This window comes from Danio aesculapii, chromosome 21 (genome assembly GCF_903798145.1).
Source record: "Danio aesculapii chromosome 21, fDanAes4.1, whole genome shotgun sequence".
NCBI classification, from domain to species: domain Eukaryota; kingdom Metazoa; phylum Chordata; class Actinopteri; order Cypriniformes; family Danionidae; genus Danio; species Danio aesculapii.
The window spans coordinates 27,750,068-27,777,060 of NC_079455.1; the positions used below are offsets into that span (position 1 = coordinate 27,750,068).

The 26,993-nt window shown below is 36.1% G+C and overlaps 1 protein-coding gene across 2 annotated transcripts; it reads left to right on the forward strand.

Annotated features, from left to right (window-relative positions):
- The first annotated feature begins 578 nt into the window (after positions 1-578).
- On the forward strand, positions 579-26,565 carry gsna (gelsolin a). 2 transcript variants are annotated; one of them, XM_056446343.1, is made up of 17 exons: positions 579-687; positions 11,092-11,289; positions 11,433-11,587; positions 13,496-13,657; positions 13,745-13,894; positions 13,974-14,063; positions 16,392-16,524; positions 16,612-16,916; positions 17,008-17,141; positions 17,235-17,325; positions 18,310-18,336; positions 20,384-20,554; positions 21,621-21,795; positions 22,325-22,446; positions 22,551-22,628; positions 25,645-25,705; positions 26,067-26,565. In XM_056446343.1, exons 2-17 carry the CDS (start codon positions 11,097-11,099, stop codon positions 26,234-26,236), a joined length of 2,217 nt encoding a protein of 738 aa, XP_056302318.1. In that variant the 5' UTR covers positions 579-687; positions 11,092-11,096; the 3' UTR covers positions 26,237-26,565. The 2 variants fall into 2 exon arrangements, with proteins under 2 accessions (XP_056302318.1, XP_056302319.1); XM_056446344.1 differs by lacking the exon at positions 18,310-18,336.
- Positions 26,566-26,993: the final 428 nt, after the last annotated feature.

Below are 26,993 nucleotides of genomic sequence, written 5' to 3' on the forward strand. Positions count from 1 at the left end.
CGTGATGCTATCATGTCAATATGGACCAAAATCTCTGATGAATATTTCCAGTATCTTGTTGAATGTATGCCACAAAGGATTAAGCCAGTTCTGAAGGCAAAAGGGGGTCCAACTCGGTACTAGTATGGTGTATTTAATAAATTGGCCGGTGAGTGTTTTTTTAAAAAGGTAAGCTGTGTACAGTAGTAGCCTATAAATTATCTCGATTATCTGCCGTATAGCCTGGTGTACTGTTTAGGTTGGAAAATATTATTTAAATTAGTTATTTATTTTGTAGCTATGACATTATTTAGTTACATTAATAATAACTATGAATGTATCATGTTGCCAGACATCACACGAGAACTGAATCACTGAAAATGACAGAAAAAACAAGACTGCAAAATGACACCCACATACAAGTGAGTAATAAATAGTTACAGCAATAACAACAACTTGTTTTTGAAGGAAGCTATGGTTACCCTGCTAAAGTTTAGAGAAGTTCTGAGCGTAGTATCCACGCAGCGCAGTAGGTGGCAGTGATTTGCCTTGTCCCGTTGTTAGATGGGAGTGGTTTAAATGTCCAGCAGGATCCCCCCCTGATTGAGGATTATTTGAGCAGCCTGTCTCAAACAGAGGGGTGTTGCCCTGTCTACACGAAACATTCTGCATTTGATTTTTAGACAGACTCCAGTAATTCAACTAAAGGTAAGTCTGTTATATTTTACATCTATTTTACATTCAAACAACCAACAAAATTTCCAAGTCAGCAATAACGTGACGGTTTACCTCACTGTAAACAACACTGAAGTGTTACTTTCCACAAGCGTCTCTTTGTGCCTAATGTTTCCACAGGAGTGACACTTTCTAACGGGACACGCCAAGAACTCAAACTAAAACCGTTCCAGTATGTGTAGGTCGTGCATTATTATTGAATAATTTTTACAAAGCTGCTCTCTTCGTATTAAGAATTGAAACAAAGCCATATATGGAAAGATTCGGAATATCTGGATGCGCCGTTTAATAATGCGGTAAAACGGGATGTCTGGAAGTGCGCAGTGTGCAGGATTGATCTGTCACGTGCATTAAGAAGAGCAGGCCTATGTTATTGATTTTTGGATCGATTTCTCCTTATCCTCAACCTATCCTTTTTAATGTTATTCTCAAAACACTTTATATGATGATATAACTAAAGCAGATGTTAAGACATTTATTTTTTACATTTATTTTTTATTATTTACATGCTGTGGCCATTAGAGAAACTTGTATATTTTGAATGGTACTGTATGTCATGTGGTGTGTATTTCTACTTTTGATTACTCATCCTCAGCCCCTTGTGCATAATTATCACTTGTTACCATAGAAACACACACAACTGAGACAAACATGGTTTGTGGTAAAGATGCTGTAAAGAAAGAGGAAGCGACACAAGAAACACCTTCCGTGTTTGTTAAAAAACTGCCGCAACCTTAGTTAAATAATGACAGAAATCATGTTGATTTTGTATATTATACTTGTATATATTTTATTAATGCACAAAACAAATCAGTGTTGTTGTTGTTGTTTTCTTTCATTTATAAATAGAAAAATCCTTTTTTTTCATAAAATGCCATCCAAACACACCTTTACACATAGATACACACATAATGATAACATACTGGCATTTTTTCATGGGTCTTCTAATCCAAACACACCCACACACACATGCACGCACACACACACATACTAATAACATACTAGCATTTCCTCATGGTTGTTTTAATCCAAACACACCTATATATGCACAGACCTATGATTACAAGAATTACAGAGTCCAGTGAGAGTACTATTTACTTTGTTTCTGTTGGAAGGAGAGAAACTATTCTTTAAAACACTTTGTGTTATATTTATTGTCATGCAAATTGGTGTCACGGTGGCTCAGTGGTAAGCACTGTTGTCTCACAGCAATAAGGTTGCTGGTTTGAGTCCCTGCTGGGCCAGCTGGCATTTCTGTGTGGAATTCTTCCCGTGTGGGTTTCCTCCAGGTGCTCTGGTTTCCCCCACAGTCCAAAGACATTCGGTATAGGTGAACTGAATAAACTAAATTGACCGTTGTGTATGAGACCGTGTATGGTTTTTTCCAGTATTGGGTTGCGGCTGGAAGGGCATCCGCTGCGTAAAACATATGCCAAAATAGTTGTTGGTTCATTCTGCTCTGGTGACCTTTAATGTATGGAATGTCATGCAGATAATACAGTTGAAGTCAGAATTAGTAGCCCTCCTGTTCAATTTTAATTATTTTATATTTTTTCCCAAGTTCTGTTTAATTGAGAGAAGATTTTTTTTAAAGAAGACATTTTTAAACATAATAATTTTGAATAACTGATTTATTTTATCTTTGCCATGATGACAGTATATAATATTTTACTAGATATTTTTCAAAATACTTGTATTCAGACTAAAGTGCATTTGTTTTAAAGACCTCAGAATTATTAAACCTCCTTTGAATAATTTTTAAAAAATATTTTCCAAATGATGTTTAACAGAACAAGGAAATTTTCACATTATGTCTGATAATATTTTTTCTTCTGAAGAATTATTATTTGTTTTATTTCGGCTAGAAGAAAAGCAGTTTTTCATTTTTAAAAAACAATATTATTAGCCCCTTTAAGCTATATTTTTTTACTTGATAGTCTACAGAACAAACCATCATTATACAATTGCCTAATTACCTTATCCTGCCTAGTTAACCTAATTAACCTAGTAAGGCCTTTAACAAACTATTATGCTTAGAAATGTGTTGAAAAAATCTTCTCTCCGTTAAACAGAAATTGGGGAAAAAATATATTATAAATATATTATAAAAAAAATACAGTGAAAATATCCTTGCTCCGTTAAATATCGCTTAAAAAATATTTGAAAAAGAACAAAAAATATTGCACATGAGAGCTAGTAATAGCACTCATATGTACAGATTCTGGTATTAATTACTCACTGTCATTTCGATCCGATCCCTGAGACCTTCATTCATCTTTAGAACACAAAAGAAGATATTTTAGATTAAATCTGTGCATCTGACCTTCCATAAACAGCAAGAGTCCTGATATGTTCAAAGTCTAGAAAAGGAGCCAAAATCACTGAAGTCAGATGGAATGTTTTAACTGTGTTTGTTTTTCCTCAACATCTCATGACCCTTGCTTTTTATGAAGATTCTGATTTAATCTAAAATATAATCAGTTTGTGTTTCGATAATAAACAAAGGTTTTTTCATTATGCTGAAGTTTGCATGCGTCACCATTAAATTAAACAAGGAAGTTTCAGCCATAACAATGTGAGAGAAACAGTCTGACAATCTTTATAGCTCAGACTTTGAACTCTTGCATGTTCTTCTTTACACAAAATTGCAGTTCTCAAGTTCTGTGATTTCATACAGGGCTCGACTAGGAAACATTACAAGTGCAGTCACTGGTTAAGCTGTTTTCGTTTTGGGTAAACACAGGGTGCAGTCAAGGGCTTGGACAATGCTTTGAATCAGTGGAGACTCCATGCTAAGATATTATCTCAGGAGCTTTGGTGCTTGGTAAAAGGTGTAGGAAGAAATGCATATATGGAAAGTTGGAGTCATCCCAGTAGTTCCTTCACCTCAGGCATTTCTCCAGGAAAAAAGGAAGATGATTTAGTCTGCTCTTCCAGACTGAGGATTATGTCAAAACACATGAATTACTTTATAATACACAGTTGTTAAGTTAAATTCACGTTGGAAGCACAGGCTAAGCATTTAGCAGATTTAGGACCTATCCAGTTAAGAGGGAACATTCTCAAAATTTATGAACATTTCCAGTAACATTAACAGAACATTTTAACTGAAGTTTCATATTTACCACAAAAACATAATTTACAGATTAACATTGTTTTCCTGAAATGTTTTGTCTCATGTTTTTTTTTTTTTTTTTTTTTTTATTCAGACAACATGAAATGGTAAAATTGAGTGTTCCATTAAAGGGCCATGAAACCTCCCTCTTTCAGATCAAGGCTACCTCAGAATTAAAAAAAAATGCTTCATGATAGGCGTAGAGTGCTGTGAGCTGAGGGAGGAGTGGGCGTGGTCAGCAGAGCAGGGGAAAAAGGGGGAGCGAACAACTGTCAGCTGGCTCACAAAATGAGACACAAACAGTGAGGAGACCCATGATTTTATAGTTTACAAAGTTAAAATGCAAAGAAATAAATAGTATGTAATTTAATGCCCTGCTACATGTGTTATTCGTAATTTCTTATACACATAACCACAATTTGTTATATCATCATAAAGATAATCATTTTTATATAAACACTATAAATGAGGAGGACTTCTCTCCTCCTCTATCCCTGGGTCTGAATGCGGACACAGTGGAACCGTGCAGCAGGTCTCTTGCCCTATCAATTTCAACCATTAGCCCTTCTGCTAATTTGAAGGATTTTAAACATACTGTAGGTAAACACAGCAGCACATACAGGCGATGTGTCTGAATGGTAACAAACTCAACTGATAATTGAGTTTCTCTGATCCTCATACAGCTCTCTCGACAGAAATGCTTGCTGCAAACCAATGGCTTTGCTGTATCGGCCCTGACAGCATCGCAGGAAAAAAATAAACAAAGCCTGTGGATCATGGAAACAAACACATACCATGCGTGGAAGCGGTCTCACAGCTTGGCAGGTCTGCCTTGCTTTCAGAAAGCATGTGTAGTCATGAATAATTGAGAAGCAGGGTCTTCTCATAGGATAAGAAAACTCCGCTATGAATAATAATGAGAAACCAACACGTCATCAATGGACAGGCAGATCCGTGCTACATCATGAATTTTGATCCCGCTCTAAAAAATTATTCAGTTTTCCCCACAATTAAAGCTGACAGGTGCTAATGTTGTCTTAACTGATGCTCAACACACATAAATCTGTTAAAATCCTAAAGTACTCAAGGGTGTCTTGAACCTTTAATGTTTGCATAACCATATTGTTTTTAAATGAAACTGTAATGCTCTATGTAAGTCTCTCTACTGACATATCTTTTAGCTTTGTTGGTGGCATGTTAAAACTACTAATGTTGAATGTAATTTTTCCCAAAACCATACAATTGAGGTAATATTGAGGTTTAATATTTAATGGTTTGTAAATTATTATTATTATTATTCATTAATTTTCCTTTGGCTTAGTCCCTTTATTTATCAGGGTATTTATCCCAGTACTGGGAAACCCATACATTCTCATATTCACACTCAAACACTACGGACAGTTTAGTTTATTCAATTAGTTTGTCTTTGGACTGTGGGGCAAACCGGAGCACCGGGAGGAAACCCACACAAACACAGGGAAAACATGCAAACTCCACACAGACATGCCAACTGACCCAGCCGGGACTCGAACCAGCAACCTTCTTGCTGTGAGGGAATTAGTAATACTTTTTCAAAACGTTCTAAACTTTTTGTACAAGCTGGGAATGCATGTGTTCAAATTTTATGTGACTTTTGAAACAGAATAAAATATGTCAAGGACTTTGTGTCTTCTTTGCTGTGATAACGTCAGTTGTTGAAGTTGGTTTGTTGTCAGTGGTCCTTGTTAGAATGTAAGTTTCAAAAGTTTTGCTTGTAAAGTTTTAGATCATAGGGCGACGCAGTGGCGCAGTAGGTAGTGCTGTCGCCTCACAGCACGAAGGACGCTGGTTCGAGCCTCGGCTGGGTCAGTTGGCGTTTCTGTGTGGAGTTTGCATGTTCTCCCTACATTCACGTGGGTTTCCTCTGGAAAACCCACGTGACATGCAGTACAGGTGAATTGGGTATAGGCTAAATTGTCCGTAGTGTATGATTGTGAATGAGTGTGTATGGATGTTTCCCAGAGATGGATTGCAGCTGGAAGGACATCCGCTGCATAAAACATATGCTGGATAAGTTGGGGGTTCATTCTGCTGTGGTGAGCCCAGACTAATAAAGGGACTACGCCGGGAAGAAAATGAATGAATGAGTTTTAGATCACTTTTAAAATGCAATTTATAATGTCTGTATAAAAACAAATAAATATACGCATGGATGTATTATGAACAACATGCATTTAGAAAATGCACACTTAGGAATCTCAGAAGATGCAAGATATTAATACAGTAAATATTTAGCAGTCATCCATCCTACAAACTCTATTAAGGCCTATTCAGTGACTGTACACAGGCTCTTCCCAGAAACCTCTCCCTCCCTTTTTGACCCGTAAGCAAATGTCACATGACCTAGGCTATTTATAGTCCCCTGTGGGCCAGCAGACAGGCAGCAACCTCATCAGTACTGTACATCCACAAGATGATGATGGTGTGTGTTTAGTTCAGAATAGCCTGATGTATGCTAAATATTTCATGCAAGTCTCGAGAGATTAAACTGGGGCAATAAATAACAGACAGTGTTCTGTTTAATTAGCCTTTCTGTCACACTAAAGCTTGTGTTCAAAAGAGCTTTCAGATGATTCCATATCCCTTTATGTACTTGGGTAGATCTTTGGAAATCAGTTCCAGATCACAAGGCATCCACTTTAGTGTACATGCTGATAGCACAACAGCTGAAGTGGAGCAAATGAAAGCGGGATGTTTGTTCAATATCGGGTTCTTTATCAACACTTGTTTCGCAGCGTGCCTGTGTCTGGCTTAAAATAGTTGCCTGATTGTGAAGCATATGTTGTCTGGGAGCAGTTTGGTCTAATATAGGAGGTGTCGGGGAATATGTGGTGACAACTGAAGTGCTTCTGCAGTGTTTAAATAGCAAGCATGGTATGTTATCTTGTATTGTGTCATAAGTGTACAAAGAAAAAAACCTTAGCATCATGATTTTAAAATGTGGTTAATTTTATTTTTGTTCAATTCAAGTTTATTTGTATAGCATTTTCCAAAGCAGCTATACAAAATGTGCACATTATTATAGATCCAGCCTGATCTTATGAGGAAATGTAACTATTTTACGTTTTGTCAGTTTAGTGGCGAGTTCCAACATATAATAATGTACGATTTTAAAAATGTACAATTTTAATAATGTACGATTTTAAAAAGAAGGCGTGGCAGCAAACCCCACCCCTAAATGCAACTGTCATTGGGGGATAAGCAAATTATACTAAACTGTACGAATGATATCGTACCAATTCACACGAATTAGCCACTAAATCAAAAAGTTACGAATTGCCATGAGATTATGTTGGATTGGTCGATTTTATTCATGATTTAGCTGTTCAATGTTAGTAATCAATCAGTTTAATGACTGTATATACTGTACTGTATATCAACTATTTATAAGACCTGTAAAGAGATCATGCCAACCATCAAAGACTTCAAGAACAACACATACACTTAATACGCAAAAACAATTCATTGAACATGTTCATAATGGCATCACCAGTATACAATATTACTGCAGGATAACTGCTTGTACACTGAAAAAAATTATTCTAAGATGATTCCTTGGATTTACTAAATTTTTTTACGTTAAGTGGTTGTAAACAATTTATTTGGGCTGAATTTAAACAAACAAATTAAGTTGAACATTGCTCAATTTAAATTGTTTGTTTAAATTCAACACAAATAAATTGTTTGCAACAGTTTTGCATGCAACACTTTTTTTCAGTGCATAAAATATCTTTAAATTTTAAAAGCTATTAGTTAATTGTTAGTTAGTATTTAGTAATTAGCAACTAATAAAGTTATGGTAATTAATAACTTAACGTTTCCGATTTTGGTAATACAATAATGTGCACCTTCTGTAAAGCTGCTTTGAAACATTAACTGTTGTGAAAAACACTTTACAAATAAGCTTGAATTGAACATATAATTTAATGTCCCCTAATTAATCTATTTTGAAAACCTGGATCTGTATTAATTCATCAAGGCTGGATTTATTTGATAAATATTACAGTGGATTAAATGCGGTAAAATAAAGTAGTTTTTAGGTATAGTCATTTAAATTAACTGTTTTCTGTTATTAAAAAATCTGTTTTATATTTAAAAATTTTAAAGCTGAATTTTTTGCAACCATTGGTCTTTGGTGTCACATGATCCTTCAGATCCTTTTGTGCTTAAAAAAACATTTATTGCATTGAAAACAGTTTAGGTAATTGTTAGTAATTGTAATTGTAACAGATTAGTAATTGTGTGCAAATTATAAATAAGTTTAGTTTCGTTTCTAAATAAGAAAATTGTTTTCTTGTTTAATTAAATTAAGTTTAGTTTTTAATTCCTACTAGGGGTGTAATGGATCACAGTTGACGGTTCGGAACACACGTGGTCCACAGATTAATCCTTTTTTTTTTTGGCTTGTAATCCTAAATTTCTAACGATCGCAGAGAGATCGCCTCTCGTGTCATTCAAATCACATGTATGAAAGCATTTAGGCTTTCCTGTAAAATATAATGATCAATAATGAAGTTGTGGTGGGTTATTTGGGATGTGGTGGGTTTTTTAGGCTATTAAAGAGTTTTCTGTCACTACTTGTTTGGCCTGCATTAAAGGTAAGCTGCACAATTATTCATTAAAATTAAATACATTAAAAACACCCACGCAACATAAATGATAAATGATGGTGATTTGCATATGTTTATTAATCCTTCGAATCGCTGCATTCAAATCTGTGTTGGAGAAACAAAAATCTAGAAAGAGATTCAGTCTTAAGTCTTTTGAGTTAGTTATGAAGTTACAAACAGTCAAATAACACAGAAGTACTGGGATAACAGTTTATTAGTTTAGATAAAACCACTAATGTTTATGGGAAAGATTAAAATCACTGTCATATTCATTTAATAAAACTCAAAAATTAAAGTTGTAGGCAGCAATTACATTATTAAACCAATAAATGGGGACAACCAGCCATCAAAAATATGCCACTGAATAATTCTTCAAAAATGACACATCTAGCTATGAAACAGTGAGTGAATAACTGAATCATTTATTTAAAAAATGAGATTAAAAATAAATTGGGGTTGTACAAATTATAATAGATTTCTGCATTTAGCGTTATCAGCAACAGTAGTAGTAACAGCAAATTTTTCACAGAACTGAATATTTTACAGTTTATTTTTATTCAGCTGATTATTTCTTCATTTTATTTTTAATAAAATGACAGGTTCTAAGTTCAGTTTGTTAAAACCAAAAGTTTCTTGTAGTACTGTTTTTGTAAAAATGGAAAGCAAATTACAGTGTCTTCTCCCCTTTTTTTGGTTGATCCAAAAAATGGTCTAATCCATGAATAAAAAACCATAATGTGATCCTAACCATGAGATTTGTCATCCATTACACCCCTAATTCTTACACACCCCAAACTTGAATGGTACTAATTTATCTTTTACATTTCATTCAAACAGATCATTAAATTGGTAGAGTAGAATGTAGATCACCATATTTGGAATTGTATGTAGTTTTCATCCTTTCTTAGACTAATAAAAAGACCACTCTTTTTAGATTGTTTGAGTTTAGAGACTGTTTCTCTCCTCCAGTTTGCTGTTTCGTAATGTTAATAAATACTAAACCACAGCTACTCTAAGTTAATTGTGATGGATGAATAGTGAATATTGATCCTTTCTCAAACACAGCTGCCTTCTTGAATGAACACCATTTTTTTTCTCTCTGTGGAATGTTTTGTGGTACGTGAAAAAAACTCACAAGGCTACCATTTCATTTCTGAATGACTCATGTCTAAACCATTCCAAACTTCATCATGTCTCACCCCAAAAGTGGGTGTTCAGCTCAGCTGACATGCTCACCCTCTTTTAGGCCCTCGCCACATTAAGAGCTGGCAAGTGTTTATATGCGAGGGCCGGTGGTATGAAGGATCCAGTCAGGCTGTGTCCACGGTTGGCACTGTCACTCCAACAGCATTAGTCACAGCGCTTCCTTTTCCTGCATCCAACCCAATTGTCCATCACCACAAAAGGAAACTCCCAACCACTGGATTTTTATAGTCAAGTTCACTGGGTGTATTATGCAGTCAAATGTGCATTTCAAGTATATATTTGGATTTGGAATGTGAAAATAAAATTATGAGAGAAGCTGCATCCAAGAAGTCACAGGGTAAAATTGAACTACTGCATCGCTTGGATCAATTGGGAGATTGAGGATATTACAATATATCTTTAATATATTTTGAAGAAATAAACCTGTAATTGTTGACTTCCATAGTAGGAATAACAAATACTGTGGAAGTTGATGGTTTCAGGTTTCTAGCTTTCTTCAAGAGATCTTCTTTAGTGTTCAAAGGATCCTAATAGTTTGGAAGCACTTGAGGGTGAGTAAATCCAGAGTAAGTTTTCATTTTAGGGGGAACTATCCCTTTAAAATACTATGCAAATGATTAGGTCTCACTCTTGTCTGTACAACCTAAAATAGCAAAGTTTAAGGGTCTACATTAGTGTATGCTCATAATAACAACAAAATATGCATTTGTAAAATAAAGATAACAAGCATTGTGCACTTTCTGCTGCCTCTTTTTCTGTGAACTTCTTTCCGGAATGGATTTTTATGACAAGAGCAGACATGAATTGTGTGTTTTCCCCAGGCAGTCTGTGTGTCTGGTCTTTACATTTTCAAGTCCCATGGGAAGAGAATCTTTTCTCTTTATTTTTTAGGTCCACTAATATTCTTCTGCTACACTCTGTGGTTGGTGGATGTCAAAAATATCAGCACTACGATTAGTCAATTCAAATCACCTGTCAGTCAAAGTTAGTTCTTTGGATACTAAAAAATACACATTGTGCTTTTATTTGTACTGTTGTTGTTGTTGTTGTTTTGACAGGAAAATATCAGATGTTAGCAAAAAATTTCAGTTAAAGTGAAAAAAGTGTTTTAGTCTTACAGTACATAACCTATTGGAGTCTATTAAAACATGTAAATTACAGTGTTTTATTATATAATCTCTTAATCTGCATTTGTCCAGTTAGTGAAACTGTTGCAACAAGTATGAAAATAAAGACATTAACTCAAATTACAGACTGGATCAGCACTACATGATTATACCGTATTAGCTGGTGTTATCCCTCAGCACTAGACTAATATGAGTGGCGTGAGATGTGAAGAAAACCCAGCATCCTTTGGCCTGGTGTTAAAAATGACTCCAGAATGAACTGTTTGTTTTGTTTCTCTAGACATTATGGTGTACCACCCTGAGTTTGAGCGAGCAGGCAAGGAGCCTGGCCTCCAGGTGTGGAGAATTGAGAAGTTTGATTTGGTTGCAGTTCCTGAGAATCTCTATGGAGGGTTTTACACTGGCGACGCTTATGTTGTCCTCAAAACTATCAAGCAAACTTCTGGCAACCTACAGTATGACCTCCACTTTTGGCTGGGTAAGAGATCAGTTCCTTGTTAAAGAGATTCAGAATTCTGCGCATTTATTTTACTGCCATTCTTACTCATTTCCAGCGAGAGGGTTGAGATATTGAATGCTTCACCTACTGTATACTGTAAAGTGTTTTCTGTCCACTGGCAGGTGACTACTGTACGCAAGATGAGAGTGGGTCGGCTGCCATTTTCACTGTGCAAATGGATGACTATTTGGGTGGAAAGCCCATTCAGTACCGTGAAGTTCAAGGCCATGAGTCTAAAGCTTTCCTGGGATATTTTAAGAAAGGGCTGCAGTACATGGTGAGTGATTCAGTGGTTGGCAGGACAAATGGAAAGTGACTCTGAAGTTTGCAAATAATGACAAATAAAGGTGTTCACAATGTAAAACAGTAGAACTCATGGCAATATATGTTTATGTTAGTTTAACGCCTTAAAAAACAAAAAGTGTAACCATCTTTCATCTATTTTTTTTCGTAAATATACGATTCAGCTTGATTTTTTTTATTCTGAATATTTACTCTGTTTTAATTGACTATTTACTCTCTTTTGAGCGGTTTCAAACGTTTATGAGTTTCTTTCTTTTGTTGAACACAAAAGAAGATATGTTAAAATATGAAAACCTGTAAGCTTTGACTTTCATAGTAGGAAAACTAAATCCTTTAGGAGTCAATTGTTTTTCAAAGTCCACAGGTTTTCAGCTTTCTTCAAAATATTTTTTGTGTTTACCAGAAGATAGTTGAACAGGTTTGGAACAAGTAAAGGGCAAGGAAATGATAACAGAATTTTCAGTTACCTGAACTGTTCCTTTTAGCCAGTTCAATGTGACTTAGGGCCTACTCACACTATGCTATCCAAACGGTGCCCATGCGCATCTCCCGGTTTGTTTGACAAGTGTGAGTGCTCCGAATCAAGCTCAGGTGTGGTTCAGTTGGCCAGCCCTGGCTTGGTTGGAAGAGGTGTGCCTGAGCAAGGTTTGGTTGGGCTTTGGCACGTTACGCTTTCGTGTGAGTGCAAAGCATGCCTGAACCCGACACTGAAGAAGCGATGTCACTTTAAGGGACTGTTTGATATGGGTTTAATCATTCTTACTTTTCAATGAACACAAACTGTCATAGTTTATGTAAGGTGTATTTATATAGCGCATTTATTGTGTATGGCGATACACCCAAAGTGCTTCACAATCATGAGAGAGGTCTCTCCACTCCACCACCAGTGTGCAGCATCCACCTGGATGATGCGATGGCAGCCACAGGACAACAGCGCCAGTGCTCTCATCACACACCAGCTGTAGGTGGAGTGAAGAGACAGTGATAGAGCCAATTTGGTGGATGGGGATGATTGGGAGGCCATGATCGTAGGGCCTGATTGAGGGACATTGGCCAGGACACCGGGGTTACACCCCTACTTTTACAAGAAGTGCCATGGGACATTTAATGACCACAGAGTCAGGACCTCAGTTTAACGTCTCATCCGAAAGACGCCACCCACTGACAGTATAGTGTTCCCTTCATAGTGTTCAATCTTCTCTTACCAGTCCTTATTCAAAGCCACATCATTTGCCATAGTATAATTGGCTATCAGAGCAGAAATGAAAGCTGCTGCTCATTATATTGTTTTACATTGTCTCATTTTGTGTTCAATATAACTTGTGCAAACCTATTCCATAATATTTCATTGAAAGATCAGAATAAGCCCTTTCATACTTCACCTTTATGAAGACTTGAAGAGATGATGCCAACCATCTGAGATCAACAACCACTTAATACACAAATACACAGCATTGAACATGTATTATACACGTAGAGTTCAATTTTTGGAAGTACACTATAAACTGTATAATTGCAGGTTAACTATGTTTATACTGTCCACTACTTTGACCAATTAGTTTGATTAATATTGTAATAATCTGCACCTTTTGTAAAGCTGCTTTGGAATGATAATTATTGTGAAAGGCGATATTGAAGTAAACTTGACTTTAAAATTAATTTGATAGACCCTCTGCTCAGAGAAATCAGGAAAATGGACAAAAGAAACAGATTTAAACAATTTGGTGTAAACAGCGATGTGTATTCCTTCATTTAGTTAAGGTATTCAAAAATCTTAAATCCAGTTGTAAAAAGAAAATGTAATAAATTAAATGGTAATATTTCTGAACGTTAAATTACACATTTTATCTTTTAAATTATAACATTATCTGTTGTTTTACAGCAAGGTGGAGTTGCATCTGGATTCAAGCATGTGGTCACCAATGAAGTTGTAATGCAGCGAGTGCTACAAGTCAAAGGCCGGCGAGTTGTCAGAGCTACAGAAGTGCCAGTCAGCTGGGACAGCTTTAACCAGGGAGACTGCTTCATTCTGGACTTGGGCAATGTGTGTATAATGTGTAAAGGCTGTGAAAGAAATCTAAAAAGGTCCAAATCTCCAAAATAATCTTGTTTGCTCTGGGTGTTTTTAAAGGAAATCTACCAGTGGTGTGGTTCTAAGAGTAACCGCTTTGAGAAGCTGAAAGCTACTCAGCTTGCAAAGGGCATTCGAGACAACGAACGCAGTGGACGTGCCCGTGTGTATGTTTGTGATGAAGGAGTGGAACGTGAGAAGATGTTGGAGGTAAGAACACCAGAAATCAATAGTGTTTAACATCAGCTTAGGCATATACTGAAAACATGGTTTATCTATGTGATTGTAGGTTCTGGGAGAAAAACCAGACCTGCCTGAAGGAGCATCTGATGATGTCAAGGCTGATGCCTCCAACAGAAAGATGGCCAAACTCTACAAGGTACCTGCTGGAGCTTAATCAGACTAATGTGGTAAAAGGACTATGCTCGCAGTAAATGCATTACATCATTAAATGTTTCGAACTGTATAAAGGAAAAGTAATGTTAGTGAATGTCAACCCTGTTTATTTATTTAACAAATGTTCTTGCTGTTTGAGTTTGTGCACCATTCTAAGTATATTATATTATTCTCAGTATATTTACCTCAAAGAGTCAAGCATATGGACTGAGTAGAGTAGATGGTAGATATTTGGTAGGTGAGTAGGAGTAAACTCAGGTGTTAAAATAGTCATGGGCATAGACCAGTAGTCAAGATAGTTTTTTTTTTATTTTATTATTCATTTTTTTACAGTGTAATAAATTACAGTGAATTGCCTGAGAATTCATGTTTCTTGCTACATTGTACAATAAATTTCCATTTGTTTTCACAAAACCCTTGTATACCTGCAGAACACTTGGTACAGTACACAGTGCTTCCCACGCATAGACTATACTTGGGTGGGCCATTTTTTGGGCGGGCCATTTTTTTTTGTATCTGCCCAAGAAAGCTAAACATTCACCATCGATTAACCAGTGGTTCTCTCGCTCTGCATGTTTCCTACTGCTGGTTCTGTGTGCGTGTGAGAACAGTCAACACTCACTCAATCTCACGTGCTTTGCAGACCCACAGAGACGCACCTTTTGTGCCAAGATGTGTCCAACCGTAGTTTTTGAATCTCCTAAAATGTCTGGGATTGGGCTTTTGCTTTCTAAAGTTGCTGTTCTTTGTATGCGTTTTTGCATTACCTTTTCGCAGCTAACTGCGCATGCACATCCGTGAGAGAAACATTAAATGATGAATTATTTGATAAATGACTCAAGTTAACTTTACCATATACTCGGAGAGGACAAAATGACATCTATACTGGCTGCTAAATATTTGTACACCATTAGAAATGGGCAATTATTTAATTTGCCTTATTTGAATAATCTACACTTTTAATCTTGTAATTATAATTTTTAGCAATATTGTCTGTTTTCATTCCTTTTTTCCTGTCATTTATTTTCATTTGCTGTATATTTTATTATATTAATGGTGTTAATATATTACATACTTTATATATACAGTTGAAGTCAGAATTATTAGCCCCTCTTTGAATTTTTACTTCTCTTTTAAATATTTCCCAAATGATGTTTAACAGAGCAAGGAAATTTTCACAGTATGTCTGATAATATTTTTTCTTCTGGAGAAAGTCTTATTTTATTTTGGCAAGAATAAAAGCAGTTTTTAAAAACCCTTTTATGGTCAAAATTATTAGCCCCTTAAAGCTACATTTTTTCGATAGTCTACAGAACAAACCATCATTATACAATAACTTGCCTAATTACCCTAACCTGCCTAGTTAACCTAATTAACCTAGTTAAGCCTTTGAATGTCACTTGAGGCTGTATAAAAGTGTCTTGAAAAACATCTAGTAAAATATTATTTACTGTCATCGTGGCAAAGGTAAAAGAAATCAGTTATTAGAAATTAGGTATTAATACTATTATGTTTAGAAATGTGTTGAGAAAATCTTCTCTCCGTTAAACAAAAATTGGGGGAAAAAATAAACAGGGACTAATAATTCTGACTTATAACTGTGAATATATAAAATGCTTTGGCAATACTAAACAAAATGCCAATAAAGCAATTTTAGAGAGAGAGCAGCCTCTACCTGTCAGTGGGTGCACATGGCTCCTAAATAGGATAAAAGTAAAAGAAATAGCAAAGGCTTTTTACTTAACAACTTTAACCCATTGAAAAGAAAATGTTTATAACAGTGTCGTAATAAAATCACATTTTTCTGTTTGTCATCTGTAGTTAACTATTTATGTGACATGGGTAAAAGGTGTGTTTCAATTCGCCTGCTACCACAAGTATATTTCAAACCTGTGGGAAGCACTGGTACATATTGCACATTTTACATCCATATTTCATCATACAGTGGTATTTTTCTTTTTTTTTAAATGCTTTGATTTTTTTTTAAGCTTATTGGTTGCTTTATTGTCATTATAGATAAAATACAACAAAATTGTAGAGATTTTATTTAAGGTGACACAAATGTTTACATGGTATTAAATGACTACAAGAATAAGGAGAATGTGATACTATAGAAACTATTTATTGTAAAATATTATTTAATGGAAAAGAATGGTTTGTGAATAAATTCTTGTGTATTTACTGCTATTGCATGAATGGTCAAGCAGGACGTTTTTTGGTACAAGATTAGTGAAGGTCATATAACATTAGGAACACCAGGGTAAATAAATGATGATGCTGTTTTAATTATTGTGTGAAATGTACTTTTAAGGTCTCCGACGCCAGCGGAGACATGGCGATTGCCCTGGTGGCCGCTGAAAACCCCTTCACCCAGAGTGCACTAGAATCAAGTGACTGTTTCATCCTGGATCATGGCTCAGATGGCAAGATCTTTGTTTGGAAAGGTAAATCCCATTAACCAATACAAACAAAAGCCTTTTTCCTTTTTTTTTTTTTAGGCTTTTTTTGACATGCCATTGTTTATCTTAAAGGCAAGGATGCCAATATGGAAGAGAGAAAGGCCGCCATGAAGGCAGCAGATGAGTTCATCAAAAAAATGGGCTACCCCAAACACACACAGGTTCAGATTCTTCCAGAAATGGGTGAAACACCTCTATTTAAACAATTCTTCAAAAACTGGCGTGATGTGGACCAGACAGAGGGCATGGGTGTAGCATACGTCTCAAACAGCATTGCTAAGATTGAAAAGGTGCCATTTGACGCTTCAACTCTGCACGATTCACCAGCAATGGCCGCCCAACATGGAATGATCGACGATGGCAATGGAGAAAAACAGGTCAGTTAGTAAAGCACACACACACTGCATGTGACCTGAAGTTATGTATACAAATGCAATGAGGGTATTAATATGTCACCTGACATTTTAGATCTGGCGTATTGAAGGTTCAGACAAAGTTCCAGTTGACCCATCTACTTACGGCCAGTTTTATGGTGGAGACAGTTACATTATCCTATACAATTACCGTCATGGTGGCAGACAGGGTCACATTATCTACATCTGGTACATCTTAGCTACATATTTTCATTTAACTATTTAATTATTATTGTTTAGGTTTTTTTTTTTTTGACTGTTGACGTATGGTATCTCTCACAGGCAGGGGGCAGACTCTACACAAGATGAGATCGGGGCATCTGCTATCTTGGGTGCCCAGCTGGATGATGAGCTTGGAGGTGGACCTGTGCAGGTAATGCTTATGAACAAACCACTTGATCCACTTATGTATGTGTACAGATTCGTATATGTTACGTCATGCTGAATTTGTTATTGAGAGCTCATTACATTAAAAGTAGTCTTGCAGTTCTGTTATTTAAGTTGAAGCCATCATGAAACACTACAGTAGTCAACATGTGGATCAAAATACTTGTCCTATGAAAAGAATGAGTATTGTTCAGTAGTTTTAGGACAACTTTGATCAAAGGTTTTGAACCACAACAAATGTTGACTACTGTATTTACAGTCTGTTTTAGATCTTACATAAGTAAAGTGTAAATAAATGCAGGACAATACTACACTAGATACATAGTGTACTACATTGTATAGCTTCATTTGTGCCATCGCTTAACATTCACTTAATCTATAGAAACATCAGTAATATCAATGTTAAAAGCTTTTTTAATAATGTAATGCTGTAATTATCTAAATTCACTTTTAGCGTTTGAAGGTATTAATTTAAGTTTTTAGATGCTTATTTATTTTTGACAAAATAGTACAGTATATACAGTAGCTTTAAATTTTCTTGGTTATCAGCCATATGAAATAGAAATCATTATTAGTTGAATTGGAAGGTAAATTTGCACAACAGCTAAGTACTTAACAAAAAAGATTCACATTATTAAAGTGTTGTCAAATTAGCACAAGTTTTAATCTAAGTTTATCTCTAATTTTGATGAAATATTATTTGATAAACAATTATTTTGATGTTTGAGTTACTTACAGTACACTAATGTGCACAGTAAATAAAGTGAATAAAGCTTTTAATTTTATATTGACCAAGTTCAAGCTTCATTCCTCCTGTACAGGTTCCTCCTGTTGCTTCACATAGCTTGCCTTCATTCTGCCATAATTGCCTTTTGCAATGACCTTCGCTGATTTTTCCATCTGTTAAACCAACATCCACTTCTATGTCTTTCCTTCCTGTCATTTATTCATATCCAACATCCTGCTGTAGATGGCTGGTGCTCCCCTTACTACTCAGGTATCAATATCTCAGGATAGCATGCTCCTGTACAGAGCCTGAAATTTTCTCCACAGAATAATATAAAATATAAAAATAATGGGGGAATGTATTCTCATTTTACTTCATGATGTAACAACATCATGTAGAACTAAACTTTATTAAATTCATTACAGACTGTAGTTAAATTCATGATTTTACTGTTGTGTGCATAATCAGTATGTAAAAAAGAGAATTGTTTTCTGTAAGGCTCTGTACACTGACACGCACACTATCCCTGTTTATGCCTTGTATTTGTGTCTGTTTTGTGTTTATGTTGTTATTTCATAGTTTGTGCACAAGAAACTAACTGTCTTCCACATTTCCAGATTTCCAGAGTGAGCATGTGAACATTAACAGAAATGCTCCATTGTGCATTCACAGTTATGTTTTGAACTAGTTGATGTGTAATGTTTATTTTTGTGACTGGATTTATGCATGCTGTCATTTACAGTTCTACCGTGGAAATGAAAGTTTTGTAGAAATGAAGGGGGGAAAGCATATTTAGCATGTGAATGTAGTTGGGGTGGTCAATATCTAGGGAATGGTTTGGTCCAGTATACAATAGCATACAAAGTTTGGGTTACATTATTTTTACATTTATTTGTATTTTTAAAATAAATAAATGCTTTTATTAAAGGTTTAATTAAAGTTCAAAGTGACAGTAAGGCCCACTTCCAATTTTACCCCTTAGCCCTTCCCCTTACCCCTACGCCTCGTTTTGCACATTCACGTGAAGGGGTAGGGGTGTCCCAATTCTCTAGCTTGAAGGCGCAGGGTTAAGGGAAAGGGCTAAATACCCCTCTTAACCGAAATTTTTCAGGACCACACTTGGGGTAAGAAAATTTCCCAGAATAACACCAGCTACAATAGCAGCATGGCTGCTGACGGAAGTCAGGAGATGCGCAAATTATTATTTTTTTGTCATCATTATGAATTTTTGCAACAAACAAGCATGTTTTAATACATTCATAACCGCGTTCGTGTTTTACCGTCATGCTTTAAAAAAAAAAAGCTAAATTTCGCTATCTATAATCCCTAATAATAACTCCTATATAGCGGTCCCACAACATTCAGTCACTTGATGACACTCGAATACCCTGTCAAAAAAGTCTAGTGGCTGAGAATGAGCTTTTTACAGTGTCAGGTATAATGTTAATGGTATTTTTGTGTGTTTATATAGATGAATATGGCCACGGTGTAAATGCACAGTACAGTTACTACATTGCCGCATTATATGGTTATGATAATATGATATATGCCTTCAGTGATTTCCTGAAGATAAACACCTCAAAATAATGCAACTGGAATCACTACAGCAGTCTCGATCCTTGGTCTCATATGAAGCAAGAGATCTTGATGACATACTATGATGACGTGTGCAGGTGCTGTAGTGATGTCCCATTTCTTAGGGGTACATTTTAAAGCCCTTCCCCTTTACACTCTATTTCAAGGGGTAGGGGTACAAAAAATAGAATTTGGATTGGGCCTAATTATTTTTATTATTTTTATTTATTTTTTTGGTCACAAAAAGTTTTAATTTTAATTTTAGATTTCCCATCACAGATAAATCACATCATATGTTGCTAAAGAAAATGTCAAATTGTATTAATATTTCACAATTTTACTCTTATTTACTTGCTACTCTTATCGTACTTATAACACAAAGAGCAAATGTTAGATTTAAATCTGTACAACAATGTAATCAGCAGATAATAACAAAGCCTAAATGTTTGGAGAGTTTGGGTCATAAAATGTAAAAGTACCATTTTGTTGATGACTAATGCCCACTCATATCATGCTAACCACAAAGGATGCTGGGAATGTGGCATTGGTCCCACATTCCACACAGTGAGCGCAACACTGCCACCTTGTGGAATTAAATGCAATCCTCAAACAAAGCCTCTTTAATATCCAGTTGTGTCAATATGGTTTCCATGATTTATGTACTATATATCAGTATAATCTGTAAAAGTTTTGTGTAAGCATTGACATCCTGTTATCCTCCATTTAATGTACATCCATCCAGGTACGTGTGGTCCAGGGTAAAGAACCTGCTCACCTCATGAGTCTGTTCGGTGGACAACCTATGGTGGTACACAAGGGTGGCACCTCCAGAGAAGGTGGTCAGACAGCGCCAGCTGAGACTCGACTGTTTCAAGTGCGCTCAAATTCAGCAGGGTGCACTCGGGCGGTGGAGGTCAGTGTCTAATATTAAGGGGCAAGTTTTAAAGGGGTCATGACATGGATTTTTTAAATTATGTCAGTATGGTTAACTTACAATGTTAATAATGTCTTTAACATAAAAGAGCAAGTACATTTGCTGAAAAACTATTGTTTCCAGTACTACTATTATTATTTTCAAACTACTATTACCATTTTTGTGAAAAGGTCTGGTTTTAAGGGGCGGGTTTTTTAAAGTTTGGACAATGTTTTTATTGGCTAATGTCATTGCATAAGAAACAGCATCAACACTTCTTTATGTTTCACTATGTTGTATTGCAGTAACTGATTTGACTTATCAACATTATCCACATAAAATCATAATTCGTAGACAAAGAATTCTGAAATTATTAGCATACATATCAGGTGCAGTGGCTGTGACTTGCTAAACATCTGACTGCTTTGTCTTTTAACAAAATTTTCTTGGTCTTAAAACAATCTGCAGTCAAATGTTCTGCAAAAAGCATGTAAACATCAGAAATGCAATGCACATCTGTAAAGCAATGTGTCTGATTATAAGCACTTCTGTTAGCTTTTGATGTAACACTTGCATCCAGTGTAGGCAGTGAGAGTCAGTGAGTACATGCTTTGTTTATAATGAGGTTGATGTTTTAATCATTGAATTTTTTATGATATTTTAGAGGGATAGTTCTCCAAAAAAATGAAACTCATAGTATTATTTACTCACCTTTATCTTGTTTAAAATGTGATTTTTTTTTTCTTCTGTTGAACACAAAATAAGGTAATTTGAAAAATGTTGGGACTCAAATCGACATCCATCAATTTCTGTTTGCTTCTATGGAGGTCAGTGAGTACCAGCAACCAGCATGCTTCAAATTACCTTATTTTGTGTTAAAACAGAAGATAGAAACTCATAAAGGTTTAAAACCACATGATGGAGAGTAAATCATGAGGTAATTTGTTTGATATTTGGGTGAACCATCCCTTTAATGGAACAAGGATCTCTTTTAAGTCAAGAGATCAACGCACGTTGGCTTTCATGTCATGATGATACTTTCTGATTTTGACCACTGTTCCTTCAGATTGACGCTGTATCTTCTAATCTGAATTCCAATGATGCCTTTGTCCTGGTGACCCCAGCTGCCTCTTTCATATGGATTGGTCAAGGAGCAAGTGACATAGAGAAACGTGGCGCACAGCAGCTCTGTGACATCCTTGGAGTGTCTCCCTCTGAGTTGAGTGAAGGAGGAGAGGATGGTGAGAACATCTTTAAAGGATTAGTTCATTAAAGCTCTTTCTTAGTTTACAATATCATTGTGTCATACCAAACATGTATTATTTTATTTCTATCATGGAACACAGAAGAACTTTTGAAGATGAAATTTACATATTTTTTGGGACTGAAGCTTTTAAAGTGCCTGGTTATGCTTTTTAAATATAAATTATATATAAGTAAACCCTCTAGGAGACCTCCAAAATTCAATTAGGGATCGTGAAAATGGCATAAATGGGACACTTTAATGTTTAATTAATGTATAATGTTAGTGCATGTGACTTATGATGTAGTTTAATTTTTTTTGTTAAATATTCAGTTTAACTAATTAAAAAAATTAATAATAAAACAATGGAATGCAAATAAAAAAAATAGTGGTCATTTTTAATACAATATAATATTTTAATTGCATTATTTAGTTATTAGTAGTAATTATTTAGTTTTTTTTTTGTTGTTGTTTGTTTGTACATCTGTGATCCTCATAATTAAACTCTATATATACTTCTACTTCAGGTGGCTTCTGGGATGCTCTGGGAGGAAAGGCTGATTATCGCACATCCTCCAGGCTTAAGAACAAAATGAATGCCCACCCACCACGACTGTTTGCCTGCTCGAACAAAACTGGCCGTTTTATTGTGAGTAACACCTGGACATTTGACTGATTATCGTGTCGGTGTTGTGTGAGATATAGATAAGTTTGAGAGAGTCAGCCAATACAGATGTGTTGCTGTTCATGCAGATTGAAGAAGTACCTGGAGAGATGACCCAAGAAGACCTGGCTACAGATGATGTCATGATCCTTGACACCTGGGATCAGGTAAACCCACTACATTAACAGAGTTTCTCTACTTTACATAGTGTTCAAACATTAGCAGAGAGAAATCTGCTCACATTCACATCAGTGGAAGCACATGACCTAGAAACAGTTCAGTGTAGCTTGCAAAAATGTTTTTGTATCACAAATGCAGTTTTAAATGACTGCCTGTGATGAAACATGATTGTGTAGTTGTGTGAATCTGCCTACATAGATTACGGTAACTATAGAAGCTATCCTGGCAACTCCTGAATCTCATTTGATTCAATACTGTTTCCAAATGGAAGAAGAATCAGTGCAAAAACTATTTATGATATTCATCAATATTTAGGCTGCATTTACACTAGTGCATTTAAGTTTTAAATGGCATTCAAGAGTTCACACTTAGCTGATTATTGACAATAAAGCTTGTTTAGCATGCTGTCCTCTGAGAAAGCCCTGAGCTTATAAGATCCTTGAGCCCTGGGCTCCCTCCCATTAGCAGTGCGAAAGGGGAGTTTGAGCTCAGGTAGATCTCGATGAACTCCCCCGACTTGTTTATGGATAATGACAGATTATAGGGATAGCTATACTGCTTACTAAGAGCTCGTCTATAGTGCCAATTTGGTATGGTCAAATTACTTAAATTGTGGAAACCAGGGAACCTGTGGGAAACCCCCACAAGCACAGGGGAGAACATGCAAACTACACACAGAAATGTCGACTGGTCCAGTAAGGACTTTAACCCAGTGACAATCTTGCTGTGAGGCAACAGTGCTAAACCACTGGGCCGCCATGTCGCCCAATCTAGAAAAAAGGAGGGAGGAGTAGGGGTGGGAGGGGGGATTCTTCAAGACATAGATACTAGGTAAGAAACTCGGGTTATTTATAGTGGGACCAGCTCTGGACCCATCATAAGCACATGATCCTCTCAAAATTAGTTTATAAATAAACTTCCCTTGTTGTTTTTACAGCGTTTCAGAACAATGACCTCCATTAACACCATACAGTGTCAAATGCATCAAACATGACTATTGACGCTCACTGGGCATGCGTGTATTTTGCTGGCATCCATACTTGCCATCTACCACTTGTATAATGATCATATGAGAGGAAAATGAATGAATCAGGAAACAATACACAGTCGTCTGGATGACCAATCAGAGAGTGATTATGGATTGCTGTGCATCTGTATTTAAATATCTGCATTTCAGTCTATCTAAACTGAAACCCAACATCAGCAATTTCAAAGTAAGAAGGCTCTTCAGCTTTTTCAAAACACAGTGTTTTAGCTAGCCAAAGATGCCATAGTAGTGTGAAATCCCAGACATAACTTATGAACTTTTCATTAATTTATTTTCCTTCAGCTTAGTCCCTTTATTCATCAAGGGTCCCCACAGTGAAATGAACTGCCAACTTATTCAGCATATGTTTAACACAGCAAATGCCCTTCCAGCTGCAACCCTGTACTGGGAAACACCCATATACACTCACATGCACACATATACACCACAGCCAATTTAGTTTATTCAGTTCTCCTATACCACATGTCTTTGGACGTGGGGGAAACGGAGCACCTGGAGGAAACCCACAGCAACACGGGCAGAACATGCAAACTCCTCACAGAAACACCAACTAACTCAGTCGGGACTCGAACCAGCGACCATCTTGCTGTGAGGCGACACCACTGAGCCACCGTGCCGCCCTTATGAACTTTTAAAATGTTTTAAAACTCAAGGATTTAAAAATAATGCACTAGTGTAAACGGCAATCAAGCCAAAACAAGCATGATACTAATGTGCAGTTTACACTAGTGTTTTTATTTTAAAACACATTTGGTTCTGGTTATGCCTGGTGTTCACACTACTATGGCGTTTTTAACCTGTGAAAATGGTGCATTTTGAAAATACTAAAAACCCCATTTTAGTTAAAAACAGAACACCACTATTTTCAGTGTATAGAAGGACTGAAATGCAAACGTTTAATGCATGACTATTCACAATCTCTCTCTGATTAGTCTTCTGGACTATTGCATAATGTTCCCTGATTCGTCAAGCCCATCTCGTATGACCATTATATAAGGGCAGGCTGTAAGAATGGATGCTGGCAAAATATGCAGATACTCAGTGAGCGTGAATAGTCACGTATCAAGCATTTTAGACAGAGAAAAATTCTCTAGTGTAATGTAACACGTGGATGACAGAGACAATGTTAGGATCCAAGTGCAGGTTTATTCGGTAGTCAGGCAAGCAAGGGTCAACACGGGTACAAACAGATGAATAAAGGCAAATCCAGAATCATAGTCACTACAACAGGCGAGAGGTCGGAAGGCAGGCAGTGAACAGGGACAAACAGACAAACTTGGCAAACAAGGCTAAGGTCAAAGACACAGAGAAACAAGAACAAGACAACGCGTTGAAATGCCACTTTACAGATAACAAGACTCGGCAAGGAAGTGAGTGTGTGTGCTGCTAAAGTAGTGTGTGTGATTAGTCCAGAAGCAGCATCAGCTGTGGGAGTCCAATCAGTGGAGACTTGGAGCAGGTGTGTGTGTGGCCTGACTGAATTTGTAGTTTAGAAGATGTAGTCCATGTGAAAGTGAGTTCTTACCAGCGACCTCTGGTGGTTAGAGATCGCTGGTAATCATGACATGTAAATGGCACTTTAGACTTTAACATCTTTTAAATACAGAATCTTGAAAATTCCCAGAAGGCAAATCATGTTAATTGAAAACATAAAATTGACATAAAACAAACTAATAAAAAACAGATCAAATAATCAAATCAAACCTAATATCCAGTAATTATAAAGGTTATCAAATGCAGGGACAAGGTTAATTTTGGAAATGAAGGAAAGGTGTATTCAGCAAGTTAACAAACATAAACGTTATAAGCAGTGAGGACAGATCTTGGAAGAAATTGCCATCCAAACTGAATTCAAAATGATGTTATGCATTACCTTGATCAAGTCTTGGCAAATATGTGATGTCAGTTTGATATCATGGTACCTGCTGGGTAACAAATTTTAATGTGTTTTGCAGGTGTTTGTTTGGATTGGTAATGAAGCTCATGATGAGGAGAAAACTGAGGCAATGACTTCAGGTGAGGCTCATTATACTGAATCACCATCACCAGTATGCACTGTATAATGCCTAAATCTAATTTAGCTCTACTGATTCAATTACTATTATAGATTCGATTTCTTCTGCAGTATATAAGTGAGCAACATAACAGAATATTTTACACAACATTAATCTGAGTTTAATGTACAAAATAGACCTTATTTCTTGATTTGGTTGTGTGTTTATTACAGTAGTGTACTTTGCCATTGTTTTTTTTTTTCTTATTAATTAATAGTGTTATTCATGCCACAGTCCACCAGGTGGCAGTAAAGAAAAAAAACAAGAAAAATGTTTGAGCTTGTTTATGTATTTTCTAAATCTGAATCGATTTTCCTCTCCAGCTGCCCGATACATCGAGAGCGACCCAGCCAACCGTGACCCACGCACAGCTATAGTGAAGATTAAACAGGGCTTTGAGCCTCCCACCTTCACCGGCTGGTTCCTGGGTTGGGACCACGACTACTGGAGCACTGACCCTCTGGAGCGGGCCATGGCGGAGTTGGAAATCTGAACTTTAACCTCTCAACCCCACTGCCTTACTGCAAGTCAATCAGAGTCGCCCTTAGACACCTATGAGACTCCAGTTTGATGCTTTTGAGGGTTTAATCGTGGATTCGGAAAGAAAAGCTGGTCCTGGGTCAGTTCAAAAAAGCACCTTACTGCCCTGAGCTTCAATCACCAAACTTTAAAGCAACTCCATTCATTTGTCACCTTGTTACTTTGTATTTATATGTTTCAACATTTTTTTTAAAGCTTTCAGATTGTCTGCGCCTTTTGTCTGAAGCGCATGAGTTTGTTTCAAAAATACACAAGGATTTCCTTGTTTAAATCTGCCAGAAACTTTTTTGTTTTGTCTTCTTTTTCTATGAACTGTTTTTTATGTAAGCAGTTTTAAGAGTTTTACTTCTAGCACTACTTTAGTATTTTAAATTTCTGTATTTATGATGAAACCGTAGATTATTTTTATCTTGCTGCCAAAATACTAGGTGTTTTTCTCTTCATTTGGATGTTCCATCCTACAATGCCATTTAGATTTAGTCATTGTCTGTGTTTGGAATAGCACACTAGCAAACTTTTATGTCATAGAAAACATAAAATAAATTAAAATTAGAAATGATAGAAAACAAGAAAAAAGAGGGAGAAGAATACTGGCTGGTAATAAAACTAAAAGGACATTTTAATCAAAGTCTAGATTCTAATATTCATAATTAACAATTTCTGAATTTACCTAAAAAATCTACAGTGTTTCATTTATCTTTTGAAAATTA

Excerpts from the sequence above, each read along its gene's own strand:
- gsna (XM_056446343.1), top strand. The coding sequence starts at position 11,097 with ATGGTGTACCACCCTGAGTTTGAGCGAGCAGGCAAGGAGCCTGGCCTC. Across the intron at positions 16,525-16,611 it reads CAAGATCTTTGTTTGGAAAG|GCAAGGATGCCAATATGGAA; the intron begins GTAAATCCCATT and ends TTTATCTTAAAG. Across the intron at positions 21,796-22,324 it reads GAGTGAAGGAGGAGAGGATG|GTGGCTTCTGGGATGCTCTG; the intron begins GTGAGAACATCT and ends CTTCTACTTCAG.